The sequence below is a fragment of the Pleurodeles waltl genome, chromosome 2_2, assembly GCF_031143425.1.
Source record: "Pleurodeles waltl isolate 20211129_DDA chromosome 2_2, aPleWal1.hap1.20221129, whole genome shotgun sequence".
NCBI classification, from domain to species: Eukaryota; Metazoa; Chordata; class Amphibia; order Caudata; family Salamandridae; genus Pleurodeles; species Pleurodeles waltl.
Genome location: NC_090439.1, coordinates 811,631,117 through 811,650,181, shown reverse-complemented (window position 1 = coordinate 811,650,181; position 19,065 = coordinate 811,631,117). Strand labels below are relative to the sequence as shown.

The window sequence follows — 19,065 nt, the reverse complement described above, 5'->3', positions numbered from 1 at the left end:
TCTCTTACTTCCATTCGGCCCTCAGACCTCACTCCTACATGTTAGGGATTTGCAAGCACCACACCTTTGGCCATAAAATGAGTTAGAGAATGGCATCCAGTGATATATCTAAGTAGCCTACATGTTTATTTCCATATACATCTAATCCAGGAGTAAGGTGGTTGTTCTCATTCGGGATGTTACATGGCCACCTTGCTTGTTAAATCTATCCTAGAGAACACTTATTTCAATACTACTTTATAATGATGATCACAGATGAAGTGGTAACCTGTGGAAAAGAGTACTATATGACATGAAGTGTGAGGCATGTTCAAGATACTGAAGCTTGTAATAACTTGGCTGACCTTAACAGAGTTTCAGAGTCATAATACATGAATAAAACATGTTACTGATGGTTCAAGACATGAAAGGCTTGCTTGCCAATACAGTTTCATCACAGAGCTTCAAGGGTTCTGGCTTATATGATAAACTGCACAAAGCTGATTGTAGATTGCATGGATCTGGCCAATCCAAAGCTTCCTTCTGAGCTAGTGAAACAAGGTAAGATGGATTGCTTTCCTAACAGTTTTTTTTCTTTAAGTATCCCAACCATGGCTATTAGAAACGTATGAAATTCTACTCCGGAAATGTTTACTTTTACCATCTTCTGGTAGGGTAAATCTACCTGCAGACTAAAGGGGATTAGATTCAACAATCTGGATGTATGCAGTGGCTGACCTCTCCCTCATTAATGTGCAAATAAATTATTCCAGAAAGGCAAAAATGTTTCAATAGGAATAGTCATGAATCACCTTTGGTAATTTTACCTGAGCAGCAAGTCAATCCTAAACGAAATTGCGTGAGGTGTTGAGTGTGTTCAAACATCAAAACAATAAAATTATTAAACAAATATAGAATTCAGTGGTCCAAACTAAAATGAAATGAAAAGAGAAAAATAGTAAGGAATAACATAACTGAATGAAATTGGAAAACAGCATGAATTTCAATCTGAATGAAATTTGACAACAGCATGAATTTCATTTTTTTATTGACTCATTTGTCTTGCAACCTTTCATGAACAAAAAACAAAAATGTATGTTTGAATAATTGAATTCTGCAAGTGGGAAAATATTTAAAAGGGTTGTAAGACTGAGGCATACAGTAAACAACAGTGATGTGGGGAGTAATGGTACAAATTTAAAGATCACAATCCTTGACAGTCTAAACTCTACACCATGTCACTTTCTAGTCTTGAATAATTTTGACAGACCTTGGACTCTTGTTTGCCAGATAAGTATAATGGAGGAAATGGCACAAACAGTACTGGAAATGGAAGCTGTAATGGCATTGATGGATTTACATTAACATACATACATACTATGTGTATAAAATCTATCTGATCAGAGGGGGAAATTGCTAGGCCATTTAGTCTCTATACTATAGTTTGACACTTATTATGCAAAATAAATTTTTGTTTCTGGTTTGACTGCATGCGCTATGGGATAAATGTTAAGCAAAGAAAATGTTTGCTCATTGAGAAGGCATTTGACACCTAGTAGAAAATTGAAAATTGTAAACAAGTCCAAGTATGTTCTTGAGGTTTGATTGGGACCATCAGCGAGTGCAGAATGGAGTACTGACATTGGTGCCCAAGAGAAGTCAAGATTTTGATCTTTAAAAATATTTATGGAGGAAGGAAATGTCAATTGGGACTAACCTGCAGGCGGTGTCTCGGTATGATACTACTTATCACAGACATGCAAAGTGGAAGATCTCAGTGAATGCTGTTTTATGGAAAAGGCTCAGGCTATAATTTGGAATCCAAGTGACGCTGACTAGGAGGCATTCATAGATGAATTGGGTGGACAGGTTTGTCCCAGTCACAATTTCTGTGTCTAGGCTTAGTCATCTAATGGATCCTGAAGAAATCCGGTGAGAAGATGAACACGATGTATCCAGTAAATTTTATATGACGTTTTCTTAGCTTGATCAGAGACAACACTGAACAACTTTCATGGGAAAAGAAACTCAGGCTATCCGATGCAATTGTCCCATGTCTGGTTGGTTGCCCCTACTTCACTTCATTATCTGGAGCACACAAATATGGAGGCTGTGTTCCACAACTCACAAATCAAATGGCACACAAAGTAAGGTTTACAAGACAAATTGACTTCCAGAATAATTTTTCAAGTTCTTAACTGGCCAAAGGGTTTTAACTCAGTTGTAGGCAGGCTCCCCATAACTGATACAGGTCTTCCACACACTCTCCAATTGCATGTAAATTAAAGGGATCCCGTGAACTGATCAAGAGTCTTTTATGTTCCAGGATATCACCATCCTCATGGATCTCAGGACTGCCACTGCTAAATTTTATCAGCCAACAAGTATCTATCCCAGCAGGATTGGTCACAGTCCCCTGTAATCCTAGTTTTTCAACTCAGGTGCTAGAGGGCAAAGAACTAGGCAGCGATAGAAACAGCCTTAAAAACATTATTAGGTCAAGTAGAGTTTGCTAGCACACCAGATAGGCAAGTTCTGCTCTTTTTTTTTCTTCCGTAGCCTGTGGCCTTTCCTCTGCCCTGATAGGTTTTACCATATTTTAGTTCCGCAAGACCGTCTCCTAAAACATGATGTACATCATGCTTGAATAAAAGCCTTTTAGGGAATGGATTGAGACAATCTTCAAATCGCATGCATGTTCTGCTTTAAAAGTTCAAAGCTTCAGGCTTTTTCATTAAAGTATTCTAAAAAGTGATTGATGGAATGCTTGACTTAATCCCTGCCACTGGTAATTACTCAGGCTGTACCTCAATCCATTGTCACTTTGCACACCATGCCATCTCAGTTTGGACCTAGTTATATGCAAATCACTCTTGACCCTGCTCCAGTAGAAACAGTCCAGCCCAAACTCTCAAGCCAGGGCCTCCCTGAACCGGAACACAAGCACCCTAGGACTGGTTTAATCCTTCTTAGGGCTCATCAGCCAGGTATATATTGGTTCCAGTGACACAGTGTGCATTTTTTTATTCAGGCTTGTCTCACTTCCCATAAGCATAAAGGTATGTCTACAGCTACTTAACTTTTGGCTTATAAAAGAGCTCTCTCGTTTTGAACATTTCCATATGGTGGTGAATGCCAGACCTGAAGAGTAACCCGGTCAATCTCCATTGTTAACAAAAATCAAAAAAATAGTAAACTGAAAGAATTGTTATACTTATACCTTAACAATAACTTTATGTCTTTACAGGTAGAGTTGTTCAGTAATTGTTAAAAGCACACAAGGCAAATCTCAGTAATTAACATCAGTATAAGGAATTCCCCTGTCAAACTGTCTGGGAGCAAACAAGAGTTTTTACTTGGGATATGAGCGTAACTGCGTCCCTACACAGCATCAACAGACAATTCTGCTGCGGCAAACATGTTTCAAAAAGGGTAACATTGATTCACATTTTGTAACTTAGCCTGTAACAAATCCACCATACTACAGTGCAGTGCAGAAATACCTTAAAAGTTGACCAATGAAACACCTAATAAGAAGCACCTAACAAGAAAAAAAATGATGAGAATTGTTTACCAGGTTGAAACGTTAGTCCAAGAGAAAACATGCCATTGGAAATAAGAGTAAAAATATGTTGAATTGAAGAATGACAAAAAATATTTCAAAAGTTCTATCAAGGTCTGAAAGGTACTGAAACACCTCAAGTGGTCAAGCTGCAAGTAAACACAGTTGAAACGAGGTTGCTAGTAGGCCTGATCAGTTTTTTTACTTTCACACTTAGAAATACTTTTGGAGCAAGATAAAGTCAAGCAGAATGTTAGCAATTGGGTTTCTGGTTGGCATGGGTTTGCACCCTGTCCAGGCAGGAACCACAATCCTAGTCAGGGCAAGTCACAAACACACCCTAAATTATTCTGTGCTCACCCCCTGGTAGCTTGGCACAGAGCAGTCAGGCTTAACTTAAGAGGCAAAGTGTTAAGTATTTGTGCCACACTTCAAACAGTAAAACAGTGAAAACACCGCACAAAAAGATACCACGCGTGATAAGAAAAATAAAGCTTAATTTAATGAACAAAACAAGACTGAAAGGACAAAAATTCAATAAGTAGAAAAGCCAACCAGGGCTTTCTGGACACGCTAGACCAGGTCAAACCTGAAAGGTCAAGTTGATTGAGATTGAGCATGGGTTGGATACAGTGACCAGCCCCCAGAAACAGTACCTTATTTGCATTGAGGGAGATGAGAGGAGCAGAGGAGGCGATGTGTCATCTTTGATCCTTTGAATGGAGGTGATCCTTTGGCTCCGGACTGCGCAAAGTTGGAGCTGCATTGGAAATGGAGGTGATGTGCCATGTGGTGATGAGATGCACTCAATCCTTGCAGCAGTGGCAATTTGCATCAAAGGAGATGCGCCGGTTCTGAGTGGCGCAACAGTGTCGATGTGGGGATCAGATTGGAGCAGCACATTATACCCACTTCCAATGGTCCAGGTCTGTATTGGCACCACTTGGCAGGGTTAGACTCACAGATGGCAGAGTCCAGGTGCTGTAGCAGGTGAGTTGAAAGTCTTTTGTGTCTCTGAGACTTCAGAAAACTGGAGACCATTCAGCTGGAGCTTCGAATCACCTTGGGTGTTGGGTTCAAGTGGTGTGGATCCAGCCCTTCTCGTCCATGCAAGAAGAGCAGCAGGTCAGCACAGCAAGAAAGAAGTTTGTCCAGAACAGCAGTCCAGCACATTGACAGTCCTTCAGTAGCACTGGAGTCCTTTTTCCTGACAGAATATCTACAGGTCAGATGTGTACTGAGTTAGTAGGTTCGGAAGTCCAGTTCTTATACCCAGTGGTGCCTTTGAAGTGGGAGAGATTTCAAAAAAGAGCTTTGAAGTGCACAGAGGTCCTCACTTCCTGCCCTGCCAACTTTCACCCATCCCAGACGTGTATAGGAGACACACAGAGCTAAAAGCAGGAAAATGGCAACTTTCTAGAAGTAGCATTTCAAAATTGTAACAATATATTCAACTTTAACATTAAGGAGGATTCATCATTACAATTCCCTGGGTACTAGACATGATATATCTACCCCTTGACTATCAGAAAGTATAGCTTATTAAATTTAATAAGAAATCCCAAATGTTATCCTATGAGAGAGGTAGGTCTCACAGTAGTGAAAAACTAATGAGGACATTTTTCACTTGCAGGACATGTAAAACTTAGAAGTATAAGTCCTGCCTTTTAATTACATAACACCCTGCCCAATGGGCTAGCTAGGCCCCACGTTAGGGGTGACTTATAAGTCAACATTGAAGTGTAACACTGCATTCAGGCTGCGATGACAGGCCTAGGACATGCTTTAATGTGCAACTTAAGTGAGTGGCACACACAGTGCTGCTGGCCCACTAGAAGCATTTAATTTACAGGCACTGGGCACATATAGTGCACTTCATTAGGGACTTGTAAGCAAACTAAATATGCCAATTAGGTATATAGGTATATACTAATCAAAGACCAACAAAAACGAATTCAGCAAAACTGGAGGCAAGCAGCCAAAAAGATTGGGGAAAGACCACCCGAAGGCTGACAGGTCTAACACTGATCAACCCGAATGCTCCACCCATGGAGGGTTTATACACAGAGAGCACTATTGTGCAATGTTCATAACAAATAACAAAAAAAGATGCCTAGATATGAAAAAAGAAAGCTCTGCAGAGAAAAGGCTTTGAGCATACTTTGATGAAGTGGAGTTTGGAAAGAAAATCCACATTTTATTAGCAGGACTTATTTGTGGTATGTTTATCAGGATTTAATCCATAGAAGACTGCAAAACTGCTGATGTCCCAGGAGAAAAGCAGAGTGGAAAACACTGTGCAAATGGAATTTCTTAGTTCCAGGATCTCATTGCAAAAGTGGTAAAACTCTAAACCGAGAAGCCAGAGGAGGAGAAGAAGTGGATTTTCAACATGTAGAGACATGGGATTACAAAGGTCTTCAGATCAGTCTTGTATGTGGTCACAGAAGCAGACTCCATCTGCTTAGACAAAGGACCCTGTGCAGAGTAGTCTTCATGGCAGGTCATTAGTTTCCTTGATAAAAACATCTTCACAGTCAAAAGACAAGTTATGAGGTCTCTGTTGTCAACAACACGCACAATGTAGTATCGGTGCTATATATAAACCAACTAGGCAGTCTCGATCCCACAGCTATGGCACCACGTCATGATCCAAATAGATAACATTTTAGATAAGTACACTTTAATAGCGGACTGGTCAAGACATTTTAGGGATCCTAGCAGCAGGAATCTGTATACGGAGAGTTGTTTAGTGATATTCAGAAAAGTAAAAGGTCCATTCGCAGACAGGGCGAAACCTCAGGTTCTACAATCGGATGCTTTGTTTGAGTGCCCCACCTATCGGCGCTCTTCGACAATATACCTTCCCCTTTGTGTTTGTGCATGGATGCCTGTAAATGTGTTGACGATGCTGTATGAATTAATGTGGATGTCTTTATGTGTCCATGCACTATCCTAAGTTAAGTTTATTCTTTCTGTCAGTGCTTTGGTTTTGTATTGTCTGGGGGGTGGCTGTGGTTTAGTCTTCCTGCTCAAGTATGTGCCCTGCCTGTTTCATTTTCTGTGGCTAATAAATCATGCTTTAAAATAAGAACACTATGTTGCTAAAGAACTTTAATTTTGAAATATGATTCGTCTGTCTTTCTCTACTAAACACTATTCTTCGCTTTGATGAATAAAAACGGACTGCGATGGGAAACAGTAGCAACTAGAGAACAAATAGTATGTCACTCAAAAAACAGAATCCTGTCATTTAACAGTCAGCCACGAAAGAATTGTAAAGGCTGACAGCTTCTGAGGAGTGATGTAACAATGCGGTGTTGTTTAAAAAAATGACGCCTCGCAAGTGCATGATCCAGTGAAACTCTTTTATAAAATAGCATGGCCATACCACTTTTAGACTGCATGGTTATTAACCATCTGGTAGGAATCTGGAGCAAGAGACAAAACTATCTTTGAAATCATTAGTTGGATACAGAATATTAAAATTATTTTTGTGCTATGCTGTATGCCTGCAAAATAATGCATTTGTCATGACAGTAACTTTTTCTATGTTTTCAATTTTACGATCGGCCAAAAACACTATAGGCCAGATGTGCAGAGCATTCTTGCGGATTCAGGCCTTTTGCATCACAAAAATCTTTTTTCGTATGCACAAACCACAAATTGCGATTCGGCAACAAGTTATCAAATTGCAATTTGGATCTGCAACCCAATACCTGTTTGGTATCTGGAAGGGGTGTGTTTAAGGTGTCCCTTCCAAATACTGAATTGGATTGGTATGTATTAATGTTTTACGACCAAAACCATTCGCAAAAAGGAAGGGATACCCATGGAACTCCTTACCTTTTGTGAATGTTGACAAAAACATATTTTATGAATATCTTAAAAAATTTAACATACATGTTTCAATATTTTTTTTTAAACGCATCTAAAAAAAACAAAGCTTTGTTTCAAATCAATCAGAGAAATGGTGGTCTGCTTTTCTTAGGTAGCAATTTGCGACCTATCTCCTAAGTTTGATGAGGTAGGTCAAATTGCAACCCACTATGAATCAGTAATTTGCAAACCGACCTATTACTAGATAGGTTGGTTTGCCAATTACTACACTAGTCACAAAAATACTGGTCACTGTGGTGTGGGGTCGATGAGAAATTGACACCCCGGTAACGATGTGTGGAAAATCCAGGCACGCTGTGTTGATGGAGCCACGGTGAAACAAGCACTGTGTCAATTCTACAGCCGCAAAACAGACGTTGTGTTGATTCTCCAGCTATATGACAGGCTCTGCATCAGTTTTTCTGCTGTGCCATGTTGGTGCGTGGATTTTCTCCGTCAGGTCACCAGCTCACACTTCCAAGGGCCCACGAACTGGTGTTGGCACAAATTGCCATGTCAGAACTCTCAAAAGAAGAGCCTAGGCAATGGCAGATGAAGTCTTTGATGTCCTTAAGACTTCTTAAGAGGAGGCAAACTCAGTTCAAGCCCTTGAAGAACCTTGGAAAGCAGGATGTAGAAAGCAAAGTCCAGTCCTTTCACTCCAAGGACAGAAGCAGCAAGCAGTCCAGCACAACAAAGCAACAGGCAGAGTGGCAGTTCCTCCTACAGCTTCTAGGTCTACTTCCCGGCAGAATGTTTTCAGTCCCAAAGTTTTCTAAAGTTGTGGTCTCAGTGGTCCTGTACTTATACCCATTTCTGCCTTTGAAGTAGGTAAGCTTCAAAGGAAAGTCTTTGGAGTGCACAAGACCCTGCCTTTCCTGCCCTGGTCCCAGGCACACTCCAAGGGGTTGGAGACTTCTTTGTGTAAGGACAGGCACATCCCTATTCAGGTGCAAGTGTTAACTCCTCCCACCAATCAGGCTCAGAAAGACCCATCAGGATATGCAGAGCATTCCTCAGCTCCCTTTGTGTGACTGTCTAGAGTGAATTCACAAACAACCCAACTGCTATTCTGACCCAGACATTTATTCCACAGTCAGGCAGAGGCACAGAATGATTAAGTAACAAAATGCACACTTTCTAAAAGTGGAATTTTCATACTTACAATTTAAAAACCAACTTCAACAAAAGATGTCATTTTTAAATTGTGAGTTCAGAGACCCCAAACTCAACATCTCCATCTCCTCCCAATGGGAAATTACACTTGAAAGATATTTCGAGGCAATCCCCATGTTAACCTATAGAAGAGATAGGCCTTGAAATAGTGAAAAACACATCTAGCAGTATCTCACTGTCAGGAAATAATATAAAACACACCAGTACATGTCCTACCTCCTAAATACACTGCACCGTGCCCAAGGGGTGGCTTGCATGTAGTAAAAGGGAAAGTTTGGGCCTGGCAAGTGGGTGCACTTGCCAGGTCTAACTGGCAGTTTGAAACTGGTCACAGGCACTGCAGTGGCAGACCTGAGAAACACTTGTAGGGCTACTCATGTGGGTGGCACAATCAGTGCTGCAGGCCCACTAGTAGCATTTGATTTACAGGCCCTGGGTACACATAGTGCACTTTACTAGGGACTTACTATCACCAATACCATTTAGACAGAGAGCACTTGCACTTTAAAACTGGTCAGCAGTAGTAAAGTGCCCAGAGTCCTAAGGCCAGCAAAAACAAAATGCAGCACGCAGTCCAGAAACAGGAGGTCAGAGGCAAAAAGACAGGGGGAACACTGCAGAAAGCGCCATTCCCAGCAGCTAGGTTTAGAGGCATGTCTGGTACAGGATGTGTTTGAAGCACATGGTTGCCCTCCTATGGTTTGCCTTCAGAAGTTACAGAGATGGCTTTCATAGAGTATAAAAATTTGCCAATTATTGATGGAATTTACATAAAGTTTCCTTTGTGAAACACTTAAGTATTTTGGAGCGGAACCTTCTGTAAGAAGAACTCTAAATGTGCATGTCAAATTTGTCAATTCACAACAGCATTATCATGGTTGAGTCACAGCTGGAATGGTGGCGATGTTCTCGCAAGCATGTTATTTTCTGGCTCATGATAACTGTATGAAGACAGTCAAATAAACTTGAATGCTAATTTATTTGCTTTTTATGTTATTTTTCAGATTTAAAACTTACTTAGTTTTACGGCACCAAGCACTATAATGATTACATAGGAGGTCTCCATTTGAGCATGGCTACTTATACAGAACGTACCACCCTGCAGATTGCCTCTTGGTGCTAATCCAGTTGATACTTAGACACTAAGGCCCAGACTTACTAAGGGCTAGCATTGCTCTTGCATCACACAAGGTGACATAAGGCAATGTAAGTCTTTAAGTACAGATTTACTAAGCCCTTCATTGCCCCCTTGAGTGGCTTGGCATGGCTTAGTAAATCTAGAATAACCCAAGGCAGCACAAGCCACTACCTTGCATTATTTTACGATGTGAAGGTGTTCCATGGGTGGAGCGTGGGCATTCCCATGCATCCATCTGTGGATTTTAGTGCATTCCCAGAATTACTAAGAATAATAGACCTGGGAATGTATCAAAATGGTACCCTTTCCCAACAGAGCGCAAGGAGGAGAAATATGCTTGTTTCTCCTCCTGCAATCTGCAGCACACGTAGAAAGATGAAAATGTACTTGAGCATTGTTTTCATGCCGGATGGTGTTCCTATGTGAACAAGACAATCTTGCTGTCACGTAAGCACCCTTGCACCATGGTGCATGACTGCCTGCATTGGCACTAGGCAGCACTCAATGTGCCAGCACAGAGATGGCAAGAATGTATCATATCTTGGTAGATATGGTGCATTCCTGCTGTGTCTCTGTCACACAGTGCAGCAACTTGTCTTGCTATGTGGCGTTGTATGACCTTTTGATAAATCTGGACTGTATGGTCCTACTCTAACACTGCCTTACATTCCTCACTCAATAGAAGTATTTTTGGAAGGTCTGTTGAAAATAAAAACAGATTATTTTCACCTTATTTACGCCAACATCAAACTGTGCACAATTGGTTGTATGCTAACAGAACTAACAGAAAGACTGTGATCAGAATTATATCTACCGTACTTGCTGTTTTTATATATTCACAAATCTTCTCATCAGTTTAACTGCCCTCATCACAACTCTTGAAATGATGTACACGGGGACGCTCAGCTCATGATAAACTGATCTTCTGTGTTCACAGGTATCTCAGATGTTACTACTTTGCTGTGCGAACATTAATCACCATTGGTGGCCTTGCAGAACCACAAACTTTGTTTGAGATATTCTTTCAGCTTTTAAATTACTTTTTGGGTGTCTTTGTCTTCTCCAGTTTAATTGGTCAGGTAAATAGAGAAATAATGAATAGTCGTATTCATGGCATATTCATTATATTTGTCATTACATTCTAATTTTGTACCAGTTATCCCTCACTTTAAATAAATCTCTTGTTCGGTTGTATGCTTTTCTCTGGTAGAAACCGCAGGTCTCGCTTAAATGGTTTAGTGGAAAGACAATACTAAAAACAGACGAGATTGCAACAGTCCTGGTTGTCTCTAATGTAGGATCTTTTTACATTTCCATGCTCAAGCTTGGAATTCTAGAATCCCAGGAAAGGTACTAGTACCTATTCTAGCCTTTGATGGTAAATTCCATAATAGCTGGACAGCATTTTTTCTATAATGAGATGGAGCAATAATGCAAAATCTAACAGAAACAATTCCACCTCAGCAGAGCGGGTTTCACTGCTGGGGGCTATTTCATACTTTTGTAAAGGATGGCAGTTACCACTTGGCAGTAACTTTCCATTGCTACGGGTGGTAATCATACTATTAATAATACAGTAATATAGTCCTTTAACTTTTGGCCGAATAAGGAAAGTGACGTCAACGGGGAGAGGGTTTTTACGGTCTAAGTGCTGCATAATTTGGCTGAAAGCACTCTGACATTGGATTTTGTCTTGTGGTTCCATACTGGCAATTTAGCCACTTTAAAGTCTCCTCACTGAACCTTTTAACCTGAGCAGATATACCTGTGTGCCTTTCTTCCTACTGCTGCCAAGATTCAATCGGTGCCACACAAAATGAATGAAACATTTTCTAAAACTAGGTAAAACCTCTACGCTGTTAGGTTTAATATAATCTCTAATACCCTGTGAATATGTTTAATATAATCTCTAATACTCACGTGCACATAATGCTCCTTTTTCCTGAGCTACCGCCGATCAGGAAAAAGAGGTTTGAGAATCAGATCCTAATAGGTGAAAAGCATAAGGGTGCTTGTAAAGAAAAGTGCTTCTACTGACTGAGTACTCATCACTGCAAGAGAAAATACTTATTTAGGTTTTATATTTGTAGATGCGGGATGTTATTGGAGCAGCAACAGCCGGACAGAACTACTTCCGTGCCTGTTTGGATGACACTGTTGCCTACATGAATACATACAGGATTCCTAAAGTCGTTCAGAATCGAATTCGCTCCTGGTATGAATTCACATGGGAATCACAGGGGATGCTAGGTAGGTAAACACATGTCTAACATGTACAAACCCATATTTGAAATCAATGCTGAGTTTTTCCAAAACGCCACGAGAGGACCAAACATGATAAGATCTGTCTGACTTGAATTTGAATACATTCTTTTCTTTGCAACGTACGCAAATTGCCTAAGGCTATACATTCTGGTGCCCTGGTCCTTGATTATGAATATGCTGTAAAGGGACAAAGTAGTGTCCACACCTGCCACGTTCATTAGACTGGCACTTTTTTGAAAAGATGTCGAAAAACTCGACGATTCCCTAACGGAGAGTTAATGAAAACTGTTACGTGTCGAATAAAGTGAACTGACGTCAGCCCGCTGAGAGAGGCTCTTTATGGCTCCAGTGACGTCACCAGGTGCAGCGTGCAGAGACATGTACATACCAACGCGCCCTGTCGACATGGTAGAGTGTTGGAAATGGCCTCTCTGCAGGGTCACCACCAAGCTTTTTGCCTTCCTCCTCTTCTTTTTCTGACCTCATTTTTGCTGGCTTTAGGACTCTGGACACTTTACCACTGCTAACCAGTGCTAAAGTGCGTGTGCTCTCTCCCTAAAAACATGGGAACATAGGCTCATACCCAGTTGGCATATTTAATTTACTTGTAAGTCCATAGTAAAGTGCACTATAGGTGCCTAGGGCAATTATAATTTAAATGCTACTAGTGGACCTGCAGCACTGGTTGTGCCACCCACATAAGTAGCCCTTTAACCATGTCTCAGGTCTGCCATTGCAAGGCCTGTGCGTGTAGTTTCACTGCCACTTCAACTTGGCATGTAAAAGTACTTGCCAAGCCTTAAACTCCCCTTTTTCTACATATAAGTCACCCCTAAGGTAGGACCTAGGTAACCCATAGGGCAGGGTGCTATTTAGGTAAAAGGCACGACATATACATGTGTGTTTTATTTGTCCTTGTACTGGAAAACTCCAAAATTCGTTTTCCACTACTGTGAAGCCTGCTCCTTTCATAGGCTAGCAGTAGGTCTTCCCTCAAATACTGTTTGAGGGGCAGATTCTGATCATAAAGGGGTAAACAGGTCATGTTTAGTATGGCCAGAATGGTAACTGAAAATCCTGCTTATTGGTGAGCTTGTATTTTATATTACTATTTTAGAAATGTCACTTTTAGAAAGTGAGCATTTCTCTGCACTTAAAGTCCATCTGTGCCTTACAGCCTGTCTCCAATCCACATCTGGCCTAGGCGGACCGGAAATCAACGCAAAGCCCCTTGCAGCGTGGAAAGATCCGACTCATTGTGCCACATCGGAAAATCTGATGCATGCCCTATTTTTCTATGCATCTCCTCCTCTGGGGCCTCCATGCATGTTATTTTTTTACGCAAATCAGGTACTTTGTGTAAACAGGAGACAACTGTTTATTTCTAAGATTTAAGACTCTTTTTAATCTTTCAAAAGTGACATCTCAACTTGTGCTTACTGAATCATTATCGTTTTGACTTTAATTTCAGCAGATAAATATCCTATATTTTTCTAAACCTGTATGGTATATTTTCGTGGTGTTTTCACTGTGTTACTGTATGATTTAATGCACAACTACTTTACACATTGCCTTCTAAAGTTAAGCCTGACTGCTCTGTGCCAAGCTACCAGAGGGTGACGACAGGATAATTTGTATTGTGTGTGACATACCCTGACTAAGATTGTGGTTCCTACTTGGACAAAGGTGTATACCTCTGCCAACTAGTGACCCCATTTCTAACAGAGAGTTATTGAAAAGTTTACGGGTCAAGCTGGCGCATGGGATTATTCAAAAGGTGAGGAATCCACAGGTAGATGTATCTATCGGAAACTCTTTTTTAAATACCTTCTGATTAAATTTGCATTCTAAACTACTTAGGGGCACTGGTCAATAGTTTCTGTTAAGGCGACTTCCTTAATAGGCTGTGTAACTAAAATTGCAGATGCCACATGAAAGAAAGCACAACTAGAAATATCTTGCTTTCAATCTGGAACAGCTCAAAGAGGTTTCTTTAAAACAAAACATTGTAAAGGCCTTATACATTCAAGTAAAAGTCCCATTGAATCTCAAGCTTTGACATATTTCAGATAACAGCCCACAATGGATAGGGTCAGCGAGAGAAAGGGTTGGCAGTTACCAGGGGGATGATATTTTTGGAAAAAAGACTTGGAAGATCATATTTATTCAGACAATGTTTAATCCATTGTGTTCTGGTAGCATTCCTAACCATAAGCAACAGTGAAGCAACACCTGGTGCTCCACTAAGGAGCAAAGCAAAGAACTATGGGCAAGCAATAGGACCCAAATGCTGCTTTCGGCCTAAAATGGCCACCAACATGCAAATGTTGATAGGAAATGCCATATCAGCAGCCCACCATACCAAGGCAATAGAAAGCAACTTCTGTTGTTGCTCTTATATTGAATGAAATAATTCTTTAAGGAAACAGGTACAACACATCAACATGACAGACAATTTAGAACATCTTACTCTCTCTTTCCACTGTATCTATCATCATGGCTCCACCACCCCACATAACAAGCAATCAGGAAAGGAGGATTCAAAGATCAGATAAATGAGTAACTCTGTTACCTATCTAGTGAACATCATCTCCAATAAGTCCAAGAAAATATTTCAGATGACCAACCTGATGAAGTTTCTGGAAGCCACCTAATCTGACCTGTACACGTGTAAAAATAGTAAAACAAAAACTGACTTCATTTTCATTTTACTGGATCCTGGATATTGTAATTAACTTCCCTTACACTCTGAATTAACAATTTGCTAAAGTTTTGAAATCCAAAGTGGACATGTTTAATGTAACAGGAAACCCCCTGCAGGAAATTTACTAAGAGCATTCAGAACCTAAGGACATAATCCCTAGTGCCTCTGAGGATATATTTCAAATCCTTATGAGGCCCAAACAATCACTGCTATTAAGGTATGCCAATAGCAACACTCAACCACGTCCCCTATAACAATGCTCAAAAGCAGCACTTCAACCAACACTCCACAGACCATCCCACTTCACAGGGTATGAGGCAAGAGGGTCTATCAACCAAGGATAGTTAGTTCAGGGTGCTCCAGAAGGCTTGCCTCAATACCTTGATGCAGTTCTTCTCTACTTCAGCTCCACTATTGATCCCTAGGTGGGCCATATAATTGAAACTGCCTTTAGACCTAGATGAAGAAGCTTGTCAAGGTACATGGATCTCCACCACAGGGACATCATGAAAACCAGACACCTGCTCACACGATACCGCTGAAAGCTTAAAGTCAGTCCCAAGGTGAAAAGACGCTTGCAAAATGGATCCAGGTTGAAGGGAATCGCATAAAGAGAAGATACCAGATATCACCACATCAGGCAGTGGCGGTCTCTGATTTTAACTTCGGTAAATTCCAGAATTGAGTGTGTCTGCCACTACCTCTTATGCCTTATGAAAATAATTCAACACAGTAGTCCATCCCGTCCTACCTTTTAAGCCACTTTTTATATCTCTTTGAGTTAGATGTCATACCACAAATTGCCAAATTGCAGTGGGACTTCTGTTCTCTGTGTTTGCTCCGTAGCTGTGTCTTCTAGTAGAAAAGTGTACCTGAAGGATAAATGTAATGATCAGATGATTATCTAACACCCAGCCCTATCCAACTCTGCCATTTACCCTTCAATCTCAATCTCTTTTTCTGTATGTGCAGAAAATGTGGTGCACTTTCATAACTGATGCTTTTTCTCTGTGGTGAGAAGCGGTGAGGTGACGTCCCTTCAATCTCACGAAAACATTGTGAGTTCATCCTTTAATCTTTATTCTCAGTTTTCTCTTCTTTGAGAAGTCTATCAGTTGCACTGTACGAGGCCCTCCTCCATCTGCAGGCTCGTGTCTGCGCCTCATCCCTGGTGGCCATCTGAAAGTAAGTATGTTCTGCCTCTTTTTACTCCTGCCTTTTTACTTCTGTCTTTACTTCTATTTTTACACATGTTTCTTTTCTGTCTCTTTCTCCCTCTTGTGTATTCCCTGCGCCGCTGCTGCCCTTGCGCCCCCCCCTTCTCCCTGTGAAGCGCTTTTTCCACCCTCCATCCTCCCAGCTGACCAGACCCCCCTCCTCCCTCCCCTTCTTAATGGCGGCCGCAGCGCTGTGAGAGGGCGACTCCTCTGACCTCCTGGTCAGTGTCTGTTGCCCTCCCCAGTGCAGCTCCTCTGGCGGCTGCTGTTACCTCTGCTTGGGACGAACTGAGAGCCTGCCTGACTCTCAGTTTGAGGCGCTCCTCCACCTGCAGGCTCCTGCCTGTGCCTCATCCCTGGTGGCCTAGTCGCCATCTGAAAGTAATTAACTTCTGCCTCTCTTCTGCCTATCTTTACTCTTGCCTTTTATTTTCTACTGCTTTTATTCTATTGTTTCACTTATGTTTCTTTTTTGTCTGTTTTTCTTTTCTCCCTCTTGCGATTTCCCCATGCCGCTGCTGCCCCTGTGGCTCTGCCCCCCTCCACCCCTGTAAAACGCTTTTACTGACTGGACCCTGTCTCCTTCCCCTTCTTAATGGCGGCCACAATGTGTCCACGCTACTGGTGCGCCAAAGGCAAGCCCGTCTGCACTGACTGAGCCTGGACCACACCCAGCACCACAGAACCTGGTTCTCACTCCCTTTGCTGGTTCGACAGCAGCACTCTGCGCGCCCTCAACCTGGGAAGATCATCAGCCTGCCACCAAGCCGACCCCAGGAACACCCATGGACCTTTTCCTTGCTGCACCTGCTCCAGCACCTTCCAAGTACCACTCCACCATCCTGCACCAAGCTTGAACAGCCCCCTCAAGTGCATATTCCTCATCACATACACCCTTATCAAGCACACAGTAGACGTCTGGGACCTCCTTGACTCAACAGCCCCGGACGTGGCCTTCCTCATGGAGACTTGGATCACCCCCACCACTGCCCCAGACATCACCACTGCCATCCTGGACAACTACAAAAACATCCTCAAGGACAGAGCCAACTGGCCTGGAGGAGGCATTGCCATATTCTACAAGAACAACCTCTGTGACCCTCATCTAGAGGCCACCCAGACCTCGACCTCAGTTCTGCGAAGACATCACCGACCTTGTCACTCCCCCAAGCTCTCACCTCCTCCGACTACATCCTACTCCACGACCTCAATTTCCACCTTAATACTCTTGATGACCCCAACACCTCATACCTCCTGGACAACCTCACAACCCTTGGCTTCAAACAACTCATCAATATCCCCACCCACAGAGCTGGACACATTCTCAACCTTGTTTTCTTAGCAGGGGACAACATCACCATCTCCCACACCTCCCAACACCATTGGACCGACCACAAGTGCACCCACTTTACCTACACAAAGAACACTACACACCACCACACCCCGTCCTCCTGGAAGATGCTGGGGCAAAGTCAAAGAAGCACAGCTTAATAATGCTCTCAACCACTCCCTCCCACCGGACGCAGTGGATGCAAATGAAGCCGCAAGCAACCTACACCGCTGGCTCTCAAACTGCACCGACTACGTAGCTCCCCCTAAAGAAATCAGTAGGGAATCGACAGAGCAAAACACCCAAGTGGTTTATGCCAGAGCTACAGGAATCCAAGCTCGCCTGCAGACAATTGGAATGTAAATGGAGGATCAGTAAATCTACCACAGACCGCACAGCCTACAAAAATGCAATCACCATGCACCACCAGAACATCAGATCTGCCAAAAAAGCCACCTTTCAAGCGCGCCTCAACACCAGCACTCACAGCAGCAAAGAGCTATTCAACATCGTCAGAGAGTTCACGAACTACAGGGCAGACACCTCATCCATGACTCCCTCCCAATACCTCTGCAACGACCTTGCCACCTTCTTTCACTGTAAGATCCAGGACATCTACAAAGGCTTCTGAAGCCAAAGCCTGCCTGCATCGCTCACTGCCACAGACCTTGCTTCTCACCAGATACTGAACTCCTGGACCGCCATCACCATAAAGGACAGATGAACTCCACCCACTCAGGAGCACCCTTGGATCCATGCCCTCATCACATCCTCAACCTGGCCAGTGCCACCATTGCACTGGAGCTCTGATGAACCATCAACCTATCCTTCGGGACCGCCACATTCCCCTCAGACTGGAAACACGCCGAAATCAGCCTGCTACTTCCAACCCTAGGGAGCTGAAGAACTACAGACTCATCTCTCTGCTCCCTTTCCCAGCCATGGTAACAGAGAGAATCATCAACCAGCAACTCACCGAATTCCTCTACACACACCATACCCTAGACCCATCCCAGTTCAGATTCAGAAGCAACCACAGCACCGAAACTGCACTCTTAGCAGCCGCTGACGACATATGTATCATACTGGACCACGAAGGCATTGCTGCACTTACCCTCCTCGACCTCTCTGCCGCATTTGACACCGTCTCCCACTCCACCCTCTGCGACAGACTGCACAACGTCAGCATCTGAGACAAAGCACTGAACTGGATCAGGTCCATTGCCGGATACAGTCGAATCTCCTCCCACCTCAGAGACCTGAACTGGCTCCCAAATGGCAAGCGCATCACATACAGACTCCTGATCCCCACCCTCAAAGGCACTGCTCAACATAGGACTAGCATACCTCAACCACCACCTCACCTTCTACATACTCATCAGACATCTCCGTTCCTCCCAGCTCACCCTTGCAGCTGTCCCCAAGATCCAGAAAGGTACAGCAGGAAGAAAATCCTTCTCCTTCTTAGCAGCCTAGACATGCAACACACTACCCCTCAAACTCAGGCAGACCACATCACTAAAGCAGTTCAAGAAGGATCTCAAGACCTGGCTCTTCGACTGAGCGGTATTTCTACATTCACCACCCTGAGACCCTATGGGTGATTAGCTGCGCTTTACAAATCCATGACTAATTGATTGACTGATTGAATATCAACTACACACTCCAGATAACCATAATACTGTATAGATCCTTCAGCTACAATAACTCATTTAGGAAGCATTTGTCAAAAACATGTAAAACTCTCCCATCTCAAGGAAAAGGATATAAGTTATGCTATCTTCATGATGTTTTATCTCCTCCCTGAGGCGATCT

At 42.6% G+C, this 19,065-nt stretch overlaps 1 protein-coding gene across 1 annotated transcript in view; it reads left to right on the top strand.

The window, feature by feature from the left end:
- The window catches only part of CNGB3 (cyclic nucleotide gated channel subunit beta 3), a 749,182-nt gene that overhangs the window by 459,377 nt on the left and 270,740 nt on the right, over positions 1-19,065 (top strand). The window contains exons 12-13 of the mRNA XM_069219226.1: positions 10,672-10,813; positions 11,825-11,984. Coding sequence (XP_069075327.1) covers positions 10,672-10,813; positions 11,825-11,984 — 302 coding nt within the window. The remainder of the gene's footprint in view (positions 1-10,671; positions 10,814-11,824; positions 11,985-19,065) is intronic.